Here is a 19,522-nt window from a genome sequence, read left to right as displayed (position 1 = left end):
AATACGATTGGTTCACGTTCTGCCAGAGCAAATGTTCTCCCGCCTATGTACCGCATCGGCACCTTGTCCTCCTCCACCGCGAGGCCTCCTCCACCGCGAGGCCTCCTCCACCGCGAGGCCTCCTCCACCACGAGGCCTCCTCCACCACGAGGCCTCCTCCACCGCGAGGCCTCCTCCACCGCGAGGCCTCCTCCACCGCGAGGCCTCCTCCTCCACCGCGAGGCCTCCTCCTCCACCACGAGGCCTCCTCCACCACGAGGCGTTCTCCAAGAACCATCCCCTCACCAGGAGGCCTCCTCCACCACGAGGCGCTCTCCCAGAACCGCCTCCACCAGAAAGCCTCCTCCACCACGGGCTCCTTCATCTGTCCTCCGTTTATCTCCGTCCAAGCTCTGAACGCAAACTGCAAAGAGCAGCTCAGATTCTCCGCCCGCGGGCCTGTTTACAGAGCGCCGCCCGTGAACAGGAAGTGGACCTTGGGGAGGGTTGCGTTACCCCGACGCTCCTTCTCCATCACTTCCTCCAGAAGCGGTCGGAGCCACAAGAGATCCCAGCGATGGGAATGTCTGGGTCTGATTACTGGGATTGATGGTGGAGTGGGAAGGGGCTGAGTGATGCTCATTCATCAGTCTGGGGTTCTGGGGTTAAGTAGCTGCTTCTACGACACAGTTCTAAGTGTCTCAGTGGCTAACAGAGTGCTGCTTTAAGGGCTCTCCAGGGGGTTGACGTTTAATGAAGGCTCTTTCACCCTATAGGAGGCCAGCGATGTGGAGGGTGATGAAGGCCTGATCTCCACAATGTTCTGATCTGTCTGATTGTTTAGAAATGAGTCAGGAGCGTCGAAAATCTATCTTCATACCAAGTTCAAATCAACGAGACGGATGAATAAATTTCACTCACTATTTGCCGAAGGCTCAACTCAAATAAGAGCTCTTAAATCTTCTAATTTAGATAGAGCAATGGGGACGATAAAAGAGGCTCATTAATTCTCCAACCTCTGTTGAGGGTATATACTTGTGTAACACTTTTGCATACATCCGAAGCAGCTTTTAGGACACACACACACACACACACACACACACACACACACACACACACACACACACACACACACACACACACACACACACACACACACACACACACACACACACACACACACACACACACACACACACACACACTTTGTGTGTACATGATAGTACAAAATTGGCTCCAGCAGATGATAGAGACTCCCAGGGCAGTGATCCCTCCCTCCCCCTATGCCTGTGTTTCTGAAACAGGTGTGGAGTGATGTATACTATTTAGCTTATGGAAATGATTCACTGTTGCTACATTTCCTTTGTCACTCATAAGCCTCTGCAACCAAAGTCCTAATGTGGTTATTTAATTACCGCCGGTGTGATCCAGTGAACGGCAGTGCAGCAGCGAGGCTGCACAATGACATCAGAACAGCCCTCTGAGGCACGGCGCAATTTAATTACATGTTCAACTGAATCCAACTCCTTTGAATGTTATGACCGTTACGGCCAAACGCAGCCTGAAGTAAAAGATTAGTTTACATTGTTGGTGTATTTCTGACTTTCTGATTCCCCCCGTGTTTAATATTCACAATTGTATTCTGAGCGGTGAATTCTGTTTATTTTATTAGGTTTAGTTTTCCATTTCTCATGGAGTCTATTTGACTACCTTCCACTGCCGTCCAAGTCATTACAACTAAAGAGCTGCAAGCTGAGAGTGGGATGAGGGTGGAAGACAGAGACGGGCCTTAACCAGAGACGGGCCTTAACCAGTGGAGAGGCTTAACCAGAGGAGGGCCTTAACCAGAGGAGGGCCTTAACCAGAGGAGGGCCTTAACCAGAGGAGGGCCTTAACCAGAGGAGGGCCTTAACCAGTGGAGAGGCTTAACCAGAGGAGGGCCTTAACCAGAGGAGGGCCTTAACCAGAGGAGGGCCTTAACCAGAGACGGGCCTTAACCAGAGACGGGCCTTAACCAGTGGAGAGGCTTAACCAGAGGAGGGCCTTAACCAGAGGAGGGCCTTAACCAGAGGAGGGCCTTAACCAGAGGAGGGCCTTAACCAGTGGAGAGGCTTAACCAGAGGAGGGCCTTAACCAGAGGAGGGCCTTAACCAGAGGAGGGCCTTAACCAGAGGAGGGCCTTAACCAGAGACGGGCCTTAACCAGAGACGGGCCTTAACCAGAGACGGGCCTTAACCAGAGACGGGCCTTAACCAGAGACGGGCCTTAACCAGAGACGGGCCTTAACCAGAGACGGGCCTTAACCAGAGGAGGGCCTTAACCAGAGGGCCTTAACAAGAGGGCCTTAACCAGAGGAGGGCCTTAACCAGAGGAGGGCCTTAACCAGAGGAGGGCCTTAACCAGAGACGGGCCTTAACCAGAGGAGGGCCTTAATCAGAGGAGGGCCTTAACCAGGGGCCTTAACCAGAGGGCCTTAACCAGAGGGCCTTAACCAGAGGAGGGCCTTAACCAGGAGACCGCTGGAGCTGAGAGTGGGGTGAGGGTGGAGGACAGAGCAGCTGGAGCTGAGAGTGGGGTGAGGGTGGAGGACAGAGCAGCTGGCGCTGAGAGTGGGGTGAGGGTGGAGGACAGAGCAGCTGGCGCTGAGAGTGGGGTGAGGGTGGAGGACAGAGCAGCTGGAGCTGAGAGTGGGGTGAGGGTGGAGGACCGAGCAGCTGGCGCTGAGAGTGGGGTGAGGGTGGAGGACAGAGCAGCTGTCGCTGAGAGTGGGGTGAGGGTGGAGGACAGACCAGCTGGCGCTGAGAGGGCCTTACTATGTGCAGCATGAGGTAGTCCCCCAGTCCGGGCGCGCTGTCGATGCGCACCAGGATGCCCTCCTTCAGCGAGGTGCTGAAGCCCACGGTCAGCCGGTCGGAGCGGGTGCTCGGCCTCTCGTTGGCCGGCCACCGGAAGGTGATGAGCCCGCCGCCCTTCCCGAAGATGTACGTCGTCCCAGCTGAGGAGAGAGGGGAGAGAAAGGAGGATGAGCGGTACATCAGTTTTACAACTGTCTGAAGTTATACTTTGAACATAATTACACCCATGGCTTAAACTGCCATGAAAAAAATATAGCAATGATGATAGCAACTTGGAAAGCACTTTGTAATGTAGGGAGGGCTGGCAAACAGCACCATGCACCGCTGAGCGGGGCGGGGCCACTGTGGACAGGGTCAGCAGCGTCGAGTTCCTGGGTGTTCCCCTGGAAGACGACCTGACTTCCAACACCACCAAACAGCCCAGCAGCGGCTCCACTCCCGCTGGAGTCTCCCCCCTCCTCACCTCACCACCCTCTGCAGGGGCACCGTCGAGACCATCCTGACCTACAGCTTCACTTCCTGGTTCGGGAACGGCAAGGCCTATGAACAACAGCAGCTCAACAGGATAGTGAAGACGGCCAGCGGGATTACTGGTGTCCCACTCCCTTCCTGATGGTGGCCTACCAGCAACGCTGCGCTCGCCGAGCCAGCGCCATCATTAAGGACCCTCACCACCCCTCTCCCAGCCTGGTCTCCCTCTGGGAGGAGATACAGCGCCATCATTAAGGACCCTCACCACCCCTCTCCCAGCCTGGTCTCCCTCTGGGAGGAGATACAGCGCCATCATTAAGGACCCTCACCACCCCTCTCCCAGCCTGGTCTCCCTCTGGGAGGAGATACAGCGCCATCATTAAGGACCCTCACCACCCCTCTCCCAGCCTGGTCTCCCTCTGGGAGGAGATACAGGGCCATCATTAAGGACCCTCACCACCCCTCTCCCAGCCTGGTCTCCCTCTGGGAGGAGATACAGGGCCATCATTAAGGACCCTCACCACCCCTCTCCCAGCCTGGTCTCCCTCTGGGAGGAGATACAGGGCCATCATTAAGGACCCTCACCACCCCTCTCCCAGCCTGGTCTCCCTCTGGGAGGAGATACAGGGCCATCACCTGCAGATCCAGCAGGATGCTAAACAGCTTCTTTCCACAAGCTGTACGGCTCCTGAATGGACAAGTGCTGACCCTCAAAGTCAAAGTAGGAAGTGGTGTAGCTGTAAACTAGTTCAACTCGGGGTCTCACAAACCGGTTAGCTTGAAATCAGATTCACATCTAGGTTAAAGTTGAAAGTCATAAGTCACCATCCATCCATATTTGGAAGCAAAATGACTTATGATTTCAAAATAAGCCCCCCCAAACACAAACAGTTTTTGGTACAGACCTTTGCAGACCGAAATTTCCTGCAAATGAAATGCCAGAAATTCAGAGAGCATGTGCAAACAGATCTGCACAATAGGGAAGGAGAAATAGAGCGGAAAGAGACACCAGACCACTTCAGACTTTGGATTATGGCAGCTGACATTACAGGGGCCTACTGTGTGTGTGTGTGTGTGTGTGTGTGTGTGTGTGTGTGTGTGTGTGTGTGTGTGTGTGTGTGTGTGTGTGTGTGTGTGTGTGTGTGTGTGTGTGTGTGTGTGTGTGCGTGTGCAACATGCTTGATCACATAATGTAAGTTGCCTTCATTAAGAAGTGTTCCTTATGGCTGTTGATGTAATACACTTCAATATTTCAGTTCTTCTTCCAATGCTCTCACCAGGCTGAGCATGGATCGCTTTATCCATTCCCACTGATGTTGTTAGTCCAGCCAGCTGGCTTTGTGTTGTACCCTTGACTTCTCATTGTGCATGCATTAGTTAGATAGAACTAGGAGAGAGGACATCTGGCCTGCATTTGACTGTGGCCATTGGGAGCTCTCAGATGGAAGTGTGCCATGCTGTTTCTTTTAATGGTCATGGCATTTATTTATATGGAGGGCATGAAGTAGGGTTCCACTCTGCGCTGGAACCCTGACGAGACGGTGTGACTGGTGGTTGAGTGGACCCCCGTCGTCTGGGGGGGATTTCACTCCCAGCCACTCCTCATTGACCTGTGTTCAGACTCAGAGCCCAGCTGACTTGCTAATACAATTGCTGGGGGATAATTCTCTGTTTGTATCGTCTCCAGGGAGGCATTGAGTTGTGCTATATTGCTGAATAATGTATGCAATCATTACTCAATTAATTAGTGAAGACACACTTGGGCTGTTACTTGGCCCCCCCCAAGGGGATATGCAGTGTCGGGCGATCGTGGCGCAGAGGAGTGTACAGTGACAACGTTCTGGGTTATGTAGAAGGATATAGAAAAAGGTTGCATAATCTGCAGACTATTTCCGAGACATTTCATGGCTCTACTTTGTAATATGAATAATAATAATGAGAAGAAGACAGAAAAACATTTCAATGTTTGAGCAAAAGTATGTTTTCTACCACAAAACAAAACTGATTGAACCGATAGAACTGAAAAATGTCAACCATTTGATTGAAGCAAACTCACAAGTGTGTGGTTATTCCTCAAAAGAGAATAGCAAGCATTGTGTTTAGGACAGCATTGGCAAAATTGTAAAGATCCCAGTATATACACCTTTCGCCAATAGGCTTTCACCTTTGACGCAACACTCAAATGCACTTTTTCATTAAGCATTTAGCTTTAAAAGAAAGATGTAAATTCACAAGATGACATACAATTTGTGCAGATAAAAGGCTAACAGCTCCACTTACAAAGTGATTTATGCATCTCTGTGCAATGCATAAAGCAATACCTGGCATTAAAGCTACTAATGGGGTTCAAACCATTCAGTTGTGGCATCAGCACAATTATGATTTCTCAGGCTGATTATCTTAAAATAAGCCCAAACCAAGAATCCATTAAGAACACTTTCACCGGTATCTTGGCTGAGATGACTCATGTCATCTCAGCCAAGATGACATGATGACATGTAACACCTTTTGAAAATCTAATTTTCTCTTCAAGAACATCTTAAGACCAATTGACTAATGGTCAACCCCAAACCATTCACACAACGGCAACAAACACAACAGACATTAGCATAAAAGCACATTCCGACATGGTCAGTTTAAATTATTATTTTATCGGTCAACTCATTACAGCCTACCTCAAGAGATTATTTTAGAGAACGAGGAATTTTATTAAAAATATTACTAAATAATACTTACTTGTTCAAACAACAGATTTTCTGCCCTCCATCATGTATCATTTTCATAATTTCTTAGAAATGTGGCGTTGACACAACCAGGTTTAGCGTGTTACCTGTAGTGTTTGGTGGAGTTAAGGCATCAAATGTTGACAAGTTAACACATTCGGTCTCATGTTGGTGTGTTACCACGAGAATGGTCTGTCACAGCCAACAGGCTTTTCCATTCTTATCTCATAGGGTGGGAGAAACATTAAAGCATAAAGCAAGCGATGCTTCTTCAGCTGCCAAAACAGCTTGGATTATTTCCTCATCGTTTGATGTTGCTCGTCTAATACTTTCCTTAATGGGCGGTTTCATGAGACAGAAAGTTCTGTATCTCCAACAAGTTTCTTTGAACTTCACGTCCACCCCTGAAAGTTTAAATTGTCTTCTTCTTAACCACAACTCTGGTTAACGTTTCACAGAAATAATTTCCTTTACAGTATACCTAGGGGCTTGAAACGAGTGCGTAACATTCGCCCACATCATTCATTAATGCACAGCGTGCTCCCTTGCGCTGTTGTTGACATCATTTGCAGAACCTCCTCATGAATATGTATGACTGCCTTGATTCAAGGCCCCTCATTTGCCTCAAACGACTGTACTTAGAAGGTACCAAAAAGTTGCTGTGGGGTCCAACACTCCCAACTCTATCATAGAACTCTCAAAAACACTTTTTTTTAATCTCAGTGTTGAATTCCAGCTGAAACCGAGGGTTCTGTGGATCTTTGACAGTCTTCCAGCCTCCAGCCAATTAAATAACTGCACACGATTTTGATACATAAAAAAAAGGCCACCATGACAATTCAATTTTTATCCCAGAAAATGTCCACTGAGTCCTGTCCAAACCACTACCAGTCTTCACACAGATCAACAGAACGTCTTTCTAGTATATATATAGTATTCCGTTTTCTAGTATAAATTCAAATTGTTTCTGAAAACCATAACGATAGACTCAGGATTCCTGCTGAGTTACATAACAGCTAAACATGTCCTGCCATGGCTGCCTTTCCTGATGAATCCAAGCCCAAGAAAGGCCAATGCAGTAGCAACTAACGATGCTGAGTAGAGAGGATAAAGAGATAAAAAAGAAAAACTAAGACCAAAAACGACTAATGAATAGATAAGCAACTTTTTTAGGGCGTGAGGTAAGGTGACGTTATTGTGTGAATTGTAACAGAACACCTCCACAATGTCCACTGTGGCAGCACAAGAATGCCCCCCAACAGAGCTGCCGAATGCAGAGGGAAGAGATGGGATTGTGATAGGAGCTGCTTCTGTATCCACCACCCCAGGACCTTTAGAGAAACAGCTCCCTGTTCCTCAGACGGTATATCTCTAACACCTAACTCAGCAGAGGTTAGGGCGTGCTCAATATGGCGTGCAATAGTGGAGCACTGGTGAGAAAGCTGTGGTGTTTTTGTAGAGCTCCGGCCTACCTCAAAATTGCAAAGCAATTGGTTTGGGGTAAGAATTATGATTCAGCCAAGAAAAAATGAGAATCTTCCACACTATTGTTTTATTGTGATACTCATTGTTCCTAGACTATTTAGAGGTCCTGAAAAAAGCGAGACACAATTTGACACAATGTTGCACAATATTTAGTGCGCTCATCTGAGTTTTCAGCGTAAGCACCAAATGTACATCTGATCTCCAATCATAACTTATATTGTAAACTATACGTCAGTCATGAAACAATCCTTTAAATGCATGCATCTTGGAATAGCCTTGTTTCTTCTTCTTTGGTGGCGGTGAGATGGTGACATGTAAATTGATTGTTTAATCTTGGATAAAAAGAGCCAAGAAACAATTAGTGGGGCTGAGTGATGATGGAGCTGAGAGCCCAGTGTTCCACACACAGATGGGTGCTGGGGCCATTGTTTACAAGTCACACAATACGACAGCTTGCCTCGCCATCTGCCCAGGAGAGGGGCCAGGGTGCCAGCGCTCTCTGACGGGATGAAGCCTTTTTGAGACATTTCATTTTGAGGCCTTTGCTTCTGCCAGGGGTCGCCGCGGGACAGGTTTTTTAAAATGCTGCCGTGACAATGTCCCATACCTAATCAACAATAGGGGCTTCAGAAGCACTGGGCTGGGAGAGCGGGTTCACTGAGAACAAGTGACACCATCAGCAGTCCTACACCTTTAGTCAACACATATCCCCCTCTTGTGGAAGTGGGTGCGATTACGGTGTCAAAAGTGGGTAAGGGAGAAAGCCTGTATTGCTTTTAATAGATAATAACAGGATAGGTGCACCAGTAGTTTACAACCCTGGTTTCAAACTGGTTAATGTTGGTCCAACTGTTGTTCTTTTATCCACAATTTTTTTATCTGCAGGGAAGAAGGCCAGAAGGAGAAAAGTATTGGGTGCCTTTCTTTGGGTCTGTGTCGAGGTGTCCCATGGCACTGATCCGAACACAAAGGACAGCACCGTTTAGTCTGATCATGCTGAGCTGCTGATTACAGAGGGTCAAATGCAACAGAATTATTGTTCTACAAACCGAGAAACGTTGTGTAAGCCGTTCGATTGGATGAGACACAATTTGTAAATAATATTACTGTACCAGTCCACTCAGTCAATGCATTCGTCAAACTAAGCCATACCTTTTGGACATGAAGCTGTGGGTGTTTGGAGGGACAGCCTTTCCAGTGTAGCAGGCAGGCCCCTTAACGCTACTTTGATAATTTCACCGACGAGCAGCTTGAATAGTGCTTGGTTATTTGGCTCACGTCTTCTCAGTGTTATAGCATGGAAGACTGAGGAGAAAGCCCTTCTACTTTGAGCTGGAAACTGGCCTAATAACAGATCTCAAAATAAATACAAAGGTTTAAAGGAAAATAACAAGCTAAAACAGTTTGGCATTGTTGTAAAACGTTTAACATGACATTATCGTCATTTTAAAATTGTCGGTGGTTGTCGCTATGCCCCAAACTAACCACATCCCAAACTAACCACGCCCCAAACTAAACTCCTATTAAACCCGGCAGTAGTCTCTACAGAAAACATGCTAACATATCACCAATACCAAAGTGTTTCAGCTTTCGTCCTTTTACTTTAACATAAATGTCCTCACAAGCAGACATAGATATCTCTTTAAATATGACTAACACTGGTGACCCATGCACACCTTCACACACACACACACACACACACACACACACACACTCACAATGTGTGTGAATACTGGTAGCTGCTTCAATGGCTGCACTGAAATAAGCAGATGCAAATAAGGAGTTTGTAGAGGGCTGGGCTGCAGTGGAGTCACCCGGCTGTGTGTGTGAGAGTGTGAGTGAGTGTGTGTGTGTGTGTGAGTGTGTGTGTGTGTGTGTGTGAGAGTGTGTGTGTGTGAGAGTGTGTGTGTGTGAGAGTGTGAGAGTGAGAGAGAGAGAAAATGGGGAATGGGTAATCCTCTGGGCGTGAGTCATAAAGACTGCGGCAATTTCCCCTCTCCCTCTTTGTCCGTGTCCAAATGTTCTTCTCTATTGGTCTATTCTCGCCTTCCTAAATCCCTCCCTCCATCGGGTCTCCTCTCCTCGGATCCTAGTTCCCTTGGCCAAGGAGCTGTTTGTCTGTGCTGATGTCACTTCCTTCCCTTTCTCCTCATCTATTCTCTCGCTGTCACTCGCTCACACCTTCTGTGTTTGTCTACTAAATGTTTCCCTCTGCCTGCCGTCCTCTGTTTGTGAACCTTTATGCGTATTTGTCTCCCCTCCCTCTCGCTCCTTCTGTTGAATGTGGTTGTTTACTTTAAGTGCCTGTCGGCCCCCCCACCAAGTGGCACACTTTCTTTTTGTTCAGAACCCACCTATTTCAGAGTTTGAGGGTCCTCTCTCATCCGTCTGTCTGTCTCATTGTACTTTTCATTCTATGCGTTCAAGCTGTAGGCGACAGGAGACTTCACGCGTGTACATGTTTATGTATGTTAGTAACCCGTAAGTTCTGCACCGACCCTCCATTCTCTCTGAACCTTCCCATCAGCCCGTCTAGAACCGGCTAGAGGGAGAGCAGGAGAAGCAGAATCCGTCATTTGCGAAAAGAAAAAAAAACTTGTCTTAATCAACCCAGACCCTGAATACAGCTGAGCCAGCGTGGAGGTGGGTGGATCCCACCCAGGACCTAGATGGGCGGGATCACACCCAGGACCTAGATGGGCGGATCACACCCAGGACCTAGATGGGCGGATCACACCCAGGACCTAGATGGATGGGATTACACCCAGGACATAGATGGGCGGGATCACACCCAGGATATAGATGGGCGGGATTACACCCAGGACCTAGATGGGCGGGATCACACCCAGGACATAGATGGCCGGGATCACACCCAGGACATAGATGGGCGGGATCACACCCAGGACATAGATGGCCGGGATCACACCCAGGACATAGATGGGCGGGATCACACCCAGGACATAGATGGGCGGGATCACACCCAGGACATAGATGGATGGGATTACACCCAGGACATTGATGGGCGGGATCACACCCAGGATATAGATGGGCGGGATTACACCCAGGACCTAGATGGGCGGGATCACACCCAGGACATAGATGGGCGGGATCACACCCAGGACATAGATGGGCGGGATCACACCCAGGACATAGATGGGCAGGATCACACCCAGGACATAGATGGGCGGGATCATACCCAGGATATATATGGGCGGGATCACACTCAGGACATAGATGGGCGGATCACACCCAGGATATAGATGGGCGGGATCACACCCAGGATATAGATGGTCGGATCACACCCAGGATATAGGTGGGTGGGTTAATAACACCAAACCTGACAATCATCTTGCTTGGGATATCGGAGACCCTATTAAGGCAAGGTTGAAGAACCTAGTTTTATTTTACAAAACACAGCTTATATAAAGTATAATTATATAATTGACCAGATCAGCTAATGGATTTGTGCACAGTATACAGAGCTCATCCTAGTTATTTAATCCCATTTGTAATACGTAGTCAGTAAACCCAGATTTAAGAGTTTAACAATAGATAACTTTCCAATGACCTCCAAGCACCCGCAGAGTATTATTCAGAATTATTTGTATTCATGAAGGTAGATTACAGACGATACACAATCTAAACCATGCGGAAAGACGAATGTGGAAGTAGGGAAAGAGTGAGAGAGCACGGAAGAGAAACAGCATAGCGTCAAAAGGAGTGAACAATGTCATGTCTGGGCCCGCTGGGAACCCACATTTATAAACCTCAGTCGAACTGAGGACATCTTCAGTCATCTAGCCCACCTGAACTGAATCAGTCACTTATTGGTGTGCCTCCCCATCCATCTCCTAGCGGTGTGTGCGTGTGTGTGCGCGCGTGCGCGAGCGTAACATGATGCTCGTATATGTTGCTGAAGTAGCAATGACTTCTTGACAGAGAAGGCTGCACTGAGATGGAGCTCCGGGAGGAAGGGAGAGGGGGAGGGAGACAGAGAGGGAGGGAGGGATGGAGGGAGAGACAGAGAGGGTGGGAGGGAGGGAGAGACAGAGAGGGAGGGAGGGAGAGACAGAGGGGGAGAGAGACAGAGAAGGAGACCGAGAGGGAGGGAGACAGGGAGACGAGAGAGGGAGGAAGACAGAGGGGGAGGGAGACAGAGAGGGAGGGAGACAGAGAGATGAGAGAGGGAGGGAGACAGAGGGGGAGGGAGACAGAGGGGGAGGGAGACAGAGAGACGAGAGAGGGAGGGAGGGGGAGGGGGGGAGGGAGGGAGACAGAGGGGGAGGGGGGGGACAGAGGGAGGGAGGGGGGGGACAGAGGGAGACAGAGAGACGAGGATGAACCATGGTGGAACAGAGAGGTGAAGTCTCACTGACACCACCATAAGATTAACCACCCAAAGAGTTGCTGGTACTTGAAATGGATCTGGATCTCCACCTTGACCTGACCCCCCCCCCCCCCCCCCCCCCCCCCCGACATACACACACACGGTCCCTGAACAACAACAGTATGCAGACGTGCTGAGCATGCAGCGGTTCCACACACACCTGGACGGCAGGAGACACCAGAACAAAGGCCCTGGCCTCAGCGGCCAGCAGCGCCCTGAATCATCCCGCTGCCAATAGGATGAGCTGTTGCACGGTGCCGCTTCACAGGCTGCTCAATTCACCGTAAAGGCCGTAAATACAAACAGGGGATGTCCAGAGGAGGTCGTATACGGTATTTATTCCCCCGCACTCGGGTGCAAGGAGAAAGAGCAGATGGACATCATTGAGGAAGCAATAGAAACTAAACTGTTTACCTTCAGAGGGGTTTGGCGGCGTGGAGAGACAGAGTGTGATTGGACCGATGTCAGCTACATCACACCCCTCTGAATGACCTTTATTGAGCAGAACAACACGTGGGCTACCACGGGGGCGCGTTCTGCCAAAAACAAACCCCATTCCCCCCCAAAGAGACACTTCCAACTTCTGCTCAGTTCTTCCTCACTCGGTAGATTAGTGGAAATCAATAGTGGCCAGACGGTGTCACTGACACATGCACCATTATCAAATTGCGGCCTGATTTTCGTTCCGAGCCATCGTAATTATACAGTGATTTTCCACCTGAGTGGAGAGCCAGCTTGACAACAGCTGGTTTGGTTGGAAACGGCAGTGGCTGGTTCAGCAGGTTGAACTTGTCGGAAAAATCTAAAAAGAAAATGAAGATTCGTGCCAAGATGATCAAATAGGGATGCCTATATCCATTAAGCAAACTTAATTTAGACGCACCGAGAACGCCAGGTGAAAATGTGCAGATGAGATTCAAAATTCAACGTGTCCTTTGAAGACATTCGCTCCGATAATGTTTTTAAGAGTCAGGATTCTATTCACATTCTACCTGGTCACAGCACATTTGTTTGCTGATGTAGACAAACATTTTTGTCCTGTTTTGTCCATTGAATAGAAGAAGCATGAGGTTGTTTGATCCATGAATGAGCTAAGGATCTGAAAAGAAACATTGAGTTTCACATTCAATTTTAAACTTTAACAGAATGAGATTTCACAACTTTCAATCGAAGGTCTTATTTATTCCTAGAGCTTCTCTAAAGCTATGGAATAGCTAACCTTTTGATAGAACTCTGCTGCAGTCAATTCTAGACAAGATGAAGGAGAGAAGGACTGTTTTATTCAAACCCGGATTGACTGTATAACTAGGTGCGTTTCATTAATAACCTTGGCCCAAGGTGCAAAACAAATGACTACACCCACAAAATAACTATTTTTCTAAAAAGCGCCGTCTGTTATGTGTTGACTCGACAGTGATGGCTCTCTGAAACCCACCTTTTTCTTCCTATACCCACAATGCAGTGCTCTCACTGAGAATGTGCCTTTCAGCACTGTGTCGGCAGGTGGGAAAACAATGTAAACTTGTTCTTTGATGGCGAGCGAGGGCCATTATCCCTCGTGCACACCTTGTGAGAGCCTCACAGCTCAATCTGAGCAGCTTCTTTATGTTCCTCCAAGACCCGCAGTAATAACAGTTTCCCCACAGACACTGCCCGATAGCAACCTCATTTCCCGGGTTCTCAACAAGGATAAACACATTCTTGTAAGCTGGGGCCCAGAGAACTAAAAAGCGCCTTTAGCTTTTCATAATGTAAACCTGGCTGGCAGAAATGTGAGAAAAAAAGTGAGAAATAGCAGTTTATTGACGTCCCCTACGGACACCAAAGCACTAACAGGTGGAGCCAGTCTGTGCACCACTGACTGGAACCGAGCCCTCCCTGTTGGAGCGTTACAGGGAGCTTCTCTGTGAGTACTGCTTCCTCCCGTCATCGTTTCCTCAGCCCTTCAACGGTGAACGCAGATCGGTGCAGGAAGTCCGGACAGCTGGACAGGTGAGACACTTATTGCTACCGCAGGAGAGTTTGGGTTTGGAGCCCCAAAAAAACGGAAACAGGAATGCTGTGAAGGAGGGCTTTCAAAATGAAACCCCTATTATTAAAAATGAACTCCACAGAACAGAGGAGATGTCCACAGTACGGCTAAAAGAGCCAAACACGCACAGACACGGCGTGTCAACATCATCACTGACAACATCTGAGTGAGACGGGAGCCATTAGAGGAGGGAGGGAGGCGGGGAGGTGAAGTCAGGCTCCATTTCACACTCATTCTACGCTCTATTCCGGGATCAAAGAGCGGGGTGGAACCCGACCGTCAGACGCTCTGTCTGGATGAGTCCCGGTGGGTTCTGGGTAATGAGGCAACGGGATGCAGGGCGGAGCTAGGCTCCTCTCAAGAGCGACCCCACCTTGAGTCAGCAGATGTGGAGGAGCGGCAGACTCACGCTCTGCCAAACGTAGTGGTCGGCTGAACGGTTGCAGATAGGAACACTGAGGACAGCGAATAAAGGATTGGTGACCTTTAGTCACCACCTTTAGACCTTTTGAATGGAGTGTGTTGTTAGGGAGTGAGGAGGCTGAGTGTGTCTGACAGGAAGTGAGGAAGATATGGGTTGGCTAGTGAAAGAGTGAGATAATTATTCTATTAAAAATGGTCTCACCATGAGAGGGAGGGGTAGTTTTGGACATAAAAAGAGTGAGGAGGGAAAGGGAGAGACCCATAAGCAGCAGGGCAGTGCAGGAAGGGCCAATGAGCACAGGGCAGTGCAGGATGGACCTATCAGCAGCAGGAAGGGTCAATGAGCACAGGGCAGTGCAGGATGGACCTATCAGCATCAGGGAAGTGCAGGATGGGCCTTTCAGCAGCAGGGCAGTGCAGGATGGACCTATCAGCAGCAGGAAGGGTCAATGAGCACAGGGCAGGACCCTCCCTATCTTATTAAGAGAAGCTCAGCTCTAAGAATCGTCGTGCCCAATGCGTCGTGTCTTGGGCCCACTTAAACAGGTTCTGGTCGTCCTATATGGATGAGGGAGGAACTTGAGAGCTTGAGGCTCCATTAGCTCTCGTTTTGATCAGAATGTTTCGAGTTCTGTTGCTGACATTGAAATCTGATTTGCACTTTGGAACAACGTTTTCAGCATACTGTTTATTTTAATTAACTTGAAGAGCACAAAAACAGCCGGCAGAAATGTCAGAGGACCACTTTTTGCTTTTCTAACTGGTATACATTTCAGAACTTGTACTTTTACACTTTTGCATAAGTAAAGAAGTTGAATCAGTACTTTGACTCTACCAGTCGTTGAAGTATCTGTACTTCTATTTGAGTAAAGAATGTGTGCACTTTTGCCACAACTGTGACACACACACAAACACACACACACACACACAGGATAAATATAATTGTTTCCAATGGCCCGTTTGTCTCAGGGGTTAGATGATCACACCATCTGTTTCCCAGCAGCTCATCAAACAACCATCACAGCTGGTAGACACACACACACAATCACACATAAAACACACACATGGTAAACACAATGGAAACATAGCCCAAATTACTTGGGAATCCCACAATCACACACAAAACACTCCAAACAAACACACAAACAACACATGCCAGAAACACAATGGGGCTATGGAAACAGCCCAATTTACTTATCTCGCAACCGCACACACACACGTAACTTTCTCTGTTGAGGTGAGGCTGTTGCGGTTTGTCAAGGCCAGGCAAGATGGTACAGACTGATGATCTACTTTAATTAATTTTACAACGTATCAATATAATCAAATAAAATCAAAATAATCTATACTTGATCAAAATAACAAAAAATAACCTCTTAGGTTGCCATCCTAAACGGAACACAGGCCAATGCAAATGACAATTGCAGGAGCTTTAAATGGTATTCCCTTGGGCATTTGTTTAGTGTGTATTGTTTGGTTTTGGATGGAGCGCTGCAAACACTAATCTGCATCCAACAGAATCCTGAGGCCAGGGAATGGAGCAGCGGTAAAACAGAACATTTAAAAAGTATTTGAAAGGAGTATTTACAACTTTTGTAGTTTGATCATTGTGTGGTATGCAAGCCTCAGGCAAAAAACTACTTTGCAGGTCCCCGACTGTCTGGGAACAGTCCCAATGTGTCTTTGTACAGAGCAAGGAATCACAGCTCAACTTTTTTTCGGTAGATTTTCTTTCTGTACTCCACAATGTTTGAGTGAGAAAATCTTGTGGTATTACAGTCACCTTCGACTTATACTTGCCCTATGTGCACCTGTACCAATGACAGTACGTACTTTCAAATATTTCACAGACAGTTAAACACTCAATGACAAATGGGCATGGTTGTCATTGTGTGTGTGTTACTGTGTGTATTGGGAACATTATAGCCGTTTTCAAACGTCCTCTGCCTTTTCAAAGCATTTGTATATCAGGACATTCGACCGTGAGGGTGATTCACACTCATCCACACCGTCCCAGCAGCCAGAGGAGGAGTTCCTGATCACGAGGACCGCCCTGCCTGGACCACCATCCCGAGGAACAAGTTCCCAAGTAGTTACAAAAAGAAAGGTCCAAACACTCTGCCAATGAGAAACGACCACAACGACGGACAGGGGCTGAAGCACCAACCCGTGGCAGAAGGCCGGGACAGCGGCCTTCATAGTATGACCTCTAATCACATGCTTGGCCTACAGGGAACATCAGTAGGCCTACAGCAAGTCGCTCAGTGACACACGGCCCTGGTTCTACCCCCACATTATCAACAATAGCCCTGGTAACTCCAAGCAACTCTTCTCGACCATTAATCATCTCCTCAAACCTCCGACCCCTACAAACTACAACTAGCCCCTTTACTCCTACACTCAGGGGGTAATGTAGGGGCTCTGAGGTTACTCCTACACTCAGGGGCTAGTGTAGGGCCTCTGAGGTTACTCCTACACTCAGGGGCTAGTGTAGGGGCTCTGAGGTTACTCCTACACTCAGGGGCTAGTGTAGGGGCTCTGAGGTTACTCCTACACTCAGGGGCTAATGTAGGGGCTCTGAGGTTACTCCAACACTCAGGGGCTATTGTAGGGGCTCTGAGGTTACTCCTACACTCAGGGGATAGTGTAGGGGCTCTGAGGTTACTCCTACACTCAGGGGCTAGTGTAGGGGCTCTGAGGTTACTCCTACACTCAGGGGCTAGGGTAGGGGCTCTGAGGTTACTCCCCCTACACTCAGGGGCTAGTGTAGGGGCTCTGAGGTTACTCCTACGCTCAGGGGCTAGTGTAGGGGATCTGAGGTTACTCCTACACTCAGGGGCTAGTGTAGGGGCTCTGAGGTTACTCCTACACTCAGGGGCTAGTGTAGGGGCTCTGAGGTTACTCCTACACTCAGGGGCTAGTGTAGGGGATCTGAGGTTACTCCTACACTCAGGGGCTAGTGTAGGGGCTCTGAGGTTACTCCTACACTCAGGGGCTAGTGTAGGGGCTCTGAGGTTACTCCTACACTCAGGGGCTAGTGTAGGGGCTCTGAGGTTACTCCTACACTCAGGGGCTAATGTAGGGGCTCTGAGGTTACTCCAACACTCAGGGGCTATTGTAGGGGCTCTGAGGTTACTCCTACACTCAGGGGATAGTGTAGGGGCTCTGAGGTTACTCCTACACTCAGGGGCTAGTGTAGGGGCTCTGAGGTTACTCCTACACTCAGGGGCTAGGGTAGGGGCTCTGAGGTTACTCCCCCTACACTCAGGGGCTAGTGTAGGGGCTCTGAGGTTACTCCTACACTCAGGGGCTAGTGTAGGGGCTCTGAGGTTACTCCTACACTCAGGGGCTAGTGTAGGGGATCTGAGGTTACTCCTACACTCAGGGGCTAGTGTAGGGGCTCTGAGGTTACTCCTACACTCAGGGGCTAGTGTAGGGGCTCTGAGGTTACTCCTACACTCAGGGGCTAGTGTAGGGGCTCTGAGGTTACTCCTACACTCAGGGGCTAGTGTAGGGGCTCTGAGGTTACTCCTACACTCAGGGGCTAGTGTAGGGGCTCTGAGGTTACTCCTACGCTCAGGGGCTAGTGTAGGGGCTCTGAGGTTACTCCTACGCTCAGGGGCTAGTGTAGGGGCTCTGAGGTTACTCCTACACTCAGGGGCTAGTGTAGGGGCTCTGAGGTTACTCCTACTACACTCAGGGGCTAGTGTAGGGGCTCTGAGGTTACTCCTACTACACTCAGGGGCTAGTGTAGGGGCTCTGAGGTTACTCCCCCTACACTCAGGGGCTAGTGTAGGGGCTCTGAGGTTACTCCTACACTCAGGGGCTAGTGTAGGGGCTCTGAGGTTACTCCCCCTACACTCAGGGGCTAGTGTAGGGGCTCTGAGGTTACTCCTACACTCAGGGGCTAGTGTAGGGGCTCTGAGGTTACTCCCCCTACACTCAGGGGCTAGTGTAGGGGCTCTGAGGTTACTCCTACACTCAGGGGCTAGTGTAGGGGCTCTGAGGTTACTCCTACACTCAGGGGCTAGTGTAGGGGCTCTGAGGTTACTCCTACACTCAGGGGCTAGTGTAGGGGCTCTGAGGTTACTCCTACACTCAGGGGCTAGTGTAGGGGCTCTGAGGTTACTCCCCCTACACTCAGGGGATTAGTGTAGGGGCTCTGAGGTTACTCCCCCTACACTCAGGGGCTAGTGTAGGGGCTCTGAGGTTACTCCTACGCTCAGGGGCTAGTGTAGGGGCTCTGAGGTTACTCCTACACTCAGGGGCTAGTGTAGGGGCTCTGAGGTTACTCCTACACTCAGGGGCTAGTGTAGGGGCTCTGAGGTTACTCCCCCTACACTCAGGGGCTAGTGTAGGGGCTCTGAGGTTACTCCTACACTCAGGGGCTAGTGTAGGGGCTCTGAGGTTACTCCTACGCTCAGGGGCTAGTGTAGGGGCTCTGAGGTTACTCCTACACTCAGGGGCTAGTGTAGGGGCTCTGAGGTTACTCCTACACTCAGGGGCTAGTGTAGGGGCTCTGAGGTTACTCCTACTACACTCAGGGGCTAGTGTAGGGGCTCTGAGGTTACTCCTACTACACTCAGGGGCTAGTGTAGGGGCTCTGAGGTTACTCCTACACTCAGGGGCTAGTGTAGGGGCTCTGAGGTTACTCCCCCTACACTCAGGGGCTAGTGTAGGGGCTCTGAGGTTACTCCTACACTCAGGGGCTAGTGTAGGGGCTCTGAGGTTACTCCCCCTACACTCAGGGGCTAGTGTAGGGGCTCTGAGGTTACTCCTACACTCAGGGGCTAGTGTAGGGGCTCTGAGGTTACTCCCCCTACACTCAGGGGCTAGTGTAGGGGCTCTGAGGTTACTCCTACACTCAGGGGCTAGTGTAGGGGCTCTGAGGTTACTCCTACACTCAGGGGCTAGTGTAGGGGCTCTGAGGTTACTCCCCCTACACTCAGGGGCTAGTGTAGGGGATCTGAGGTTACTCCTACACTCAGGGGCTAGTGTAGGGGCTCTGAGGTTACTCCTACACTCAGGGGCTAGAGTAGGGGCTCTGAGGTTACTCCTACACTCAGGGGCTAGTGTAGGGGCTCTGAGGTTACTCCTACGCTCAGGGGCTAGTGTAGGGGCTCTGAGGTTACTCCCCCTACACTCAGGGGCTAGTGTAGGGGCTCTG

The 19,522-nt window shown here is 49.4% G+C and overlaps 1 protein-coding gene across 1 annotated transcript in view; it reads right to left on the bottom strand.

Annotated features, from left to right (window-relative positions):
• Window positions 1-19,522, bottom strand: part of nrxn3a (neurexin 3a) — a 167,520-nt gene that overhangs the window by 29,680 nt on the left and 118,318 nt on the right. The window contains exon 15 of the mRNA XM_056589824.1: window positions 2,793-2,974. Within this exon, the coding sequence (XP_056445799.1) occupies window positions 2,793-2,974 (182 nt within the window). The remainder of the gene's footprint in view (window positions 1-2,792; window positions 2,975-19,522) is intronic.

The sequence above is a fragment of the Gadus chalcogrammus genome, chromosome 5, assembly GCF_026213295.1.
Source record: "Gadus chalcogrammus isolate NIFS_2021 chromosome 5, NIFS_Gcha_1.0, whole genome shotgun sequence".
NCBI lineage: Eukaryota > Metazoa > Chordata > Actinopteri > Gadiformes > Gadidae > Gadus > Gadus chalcogrammus.
This window is presented reverse-complemented; position numbering and strand designations above follow the sequence as displayed.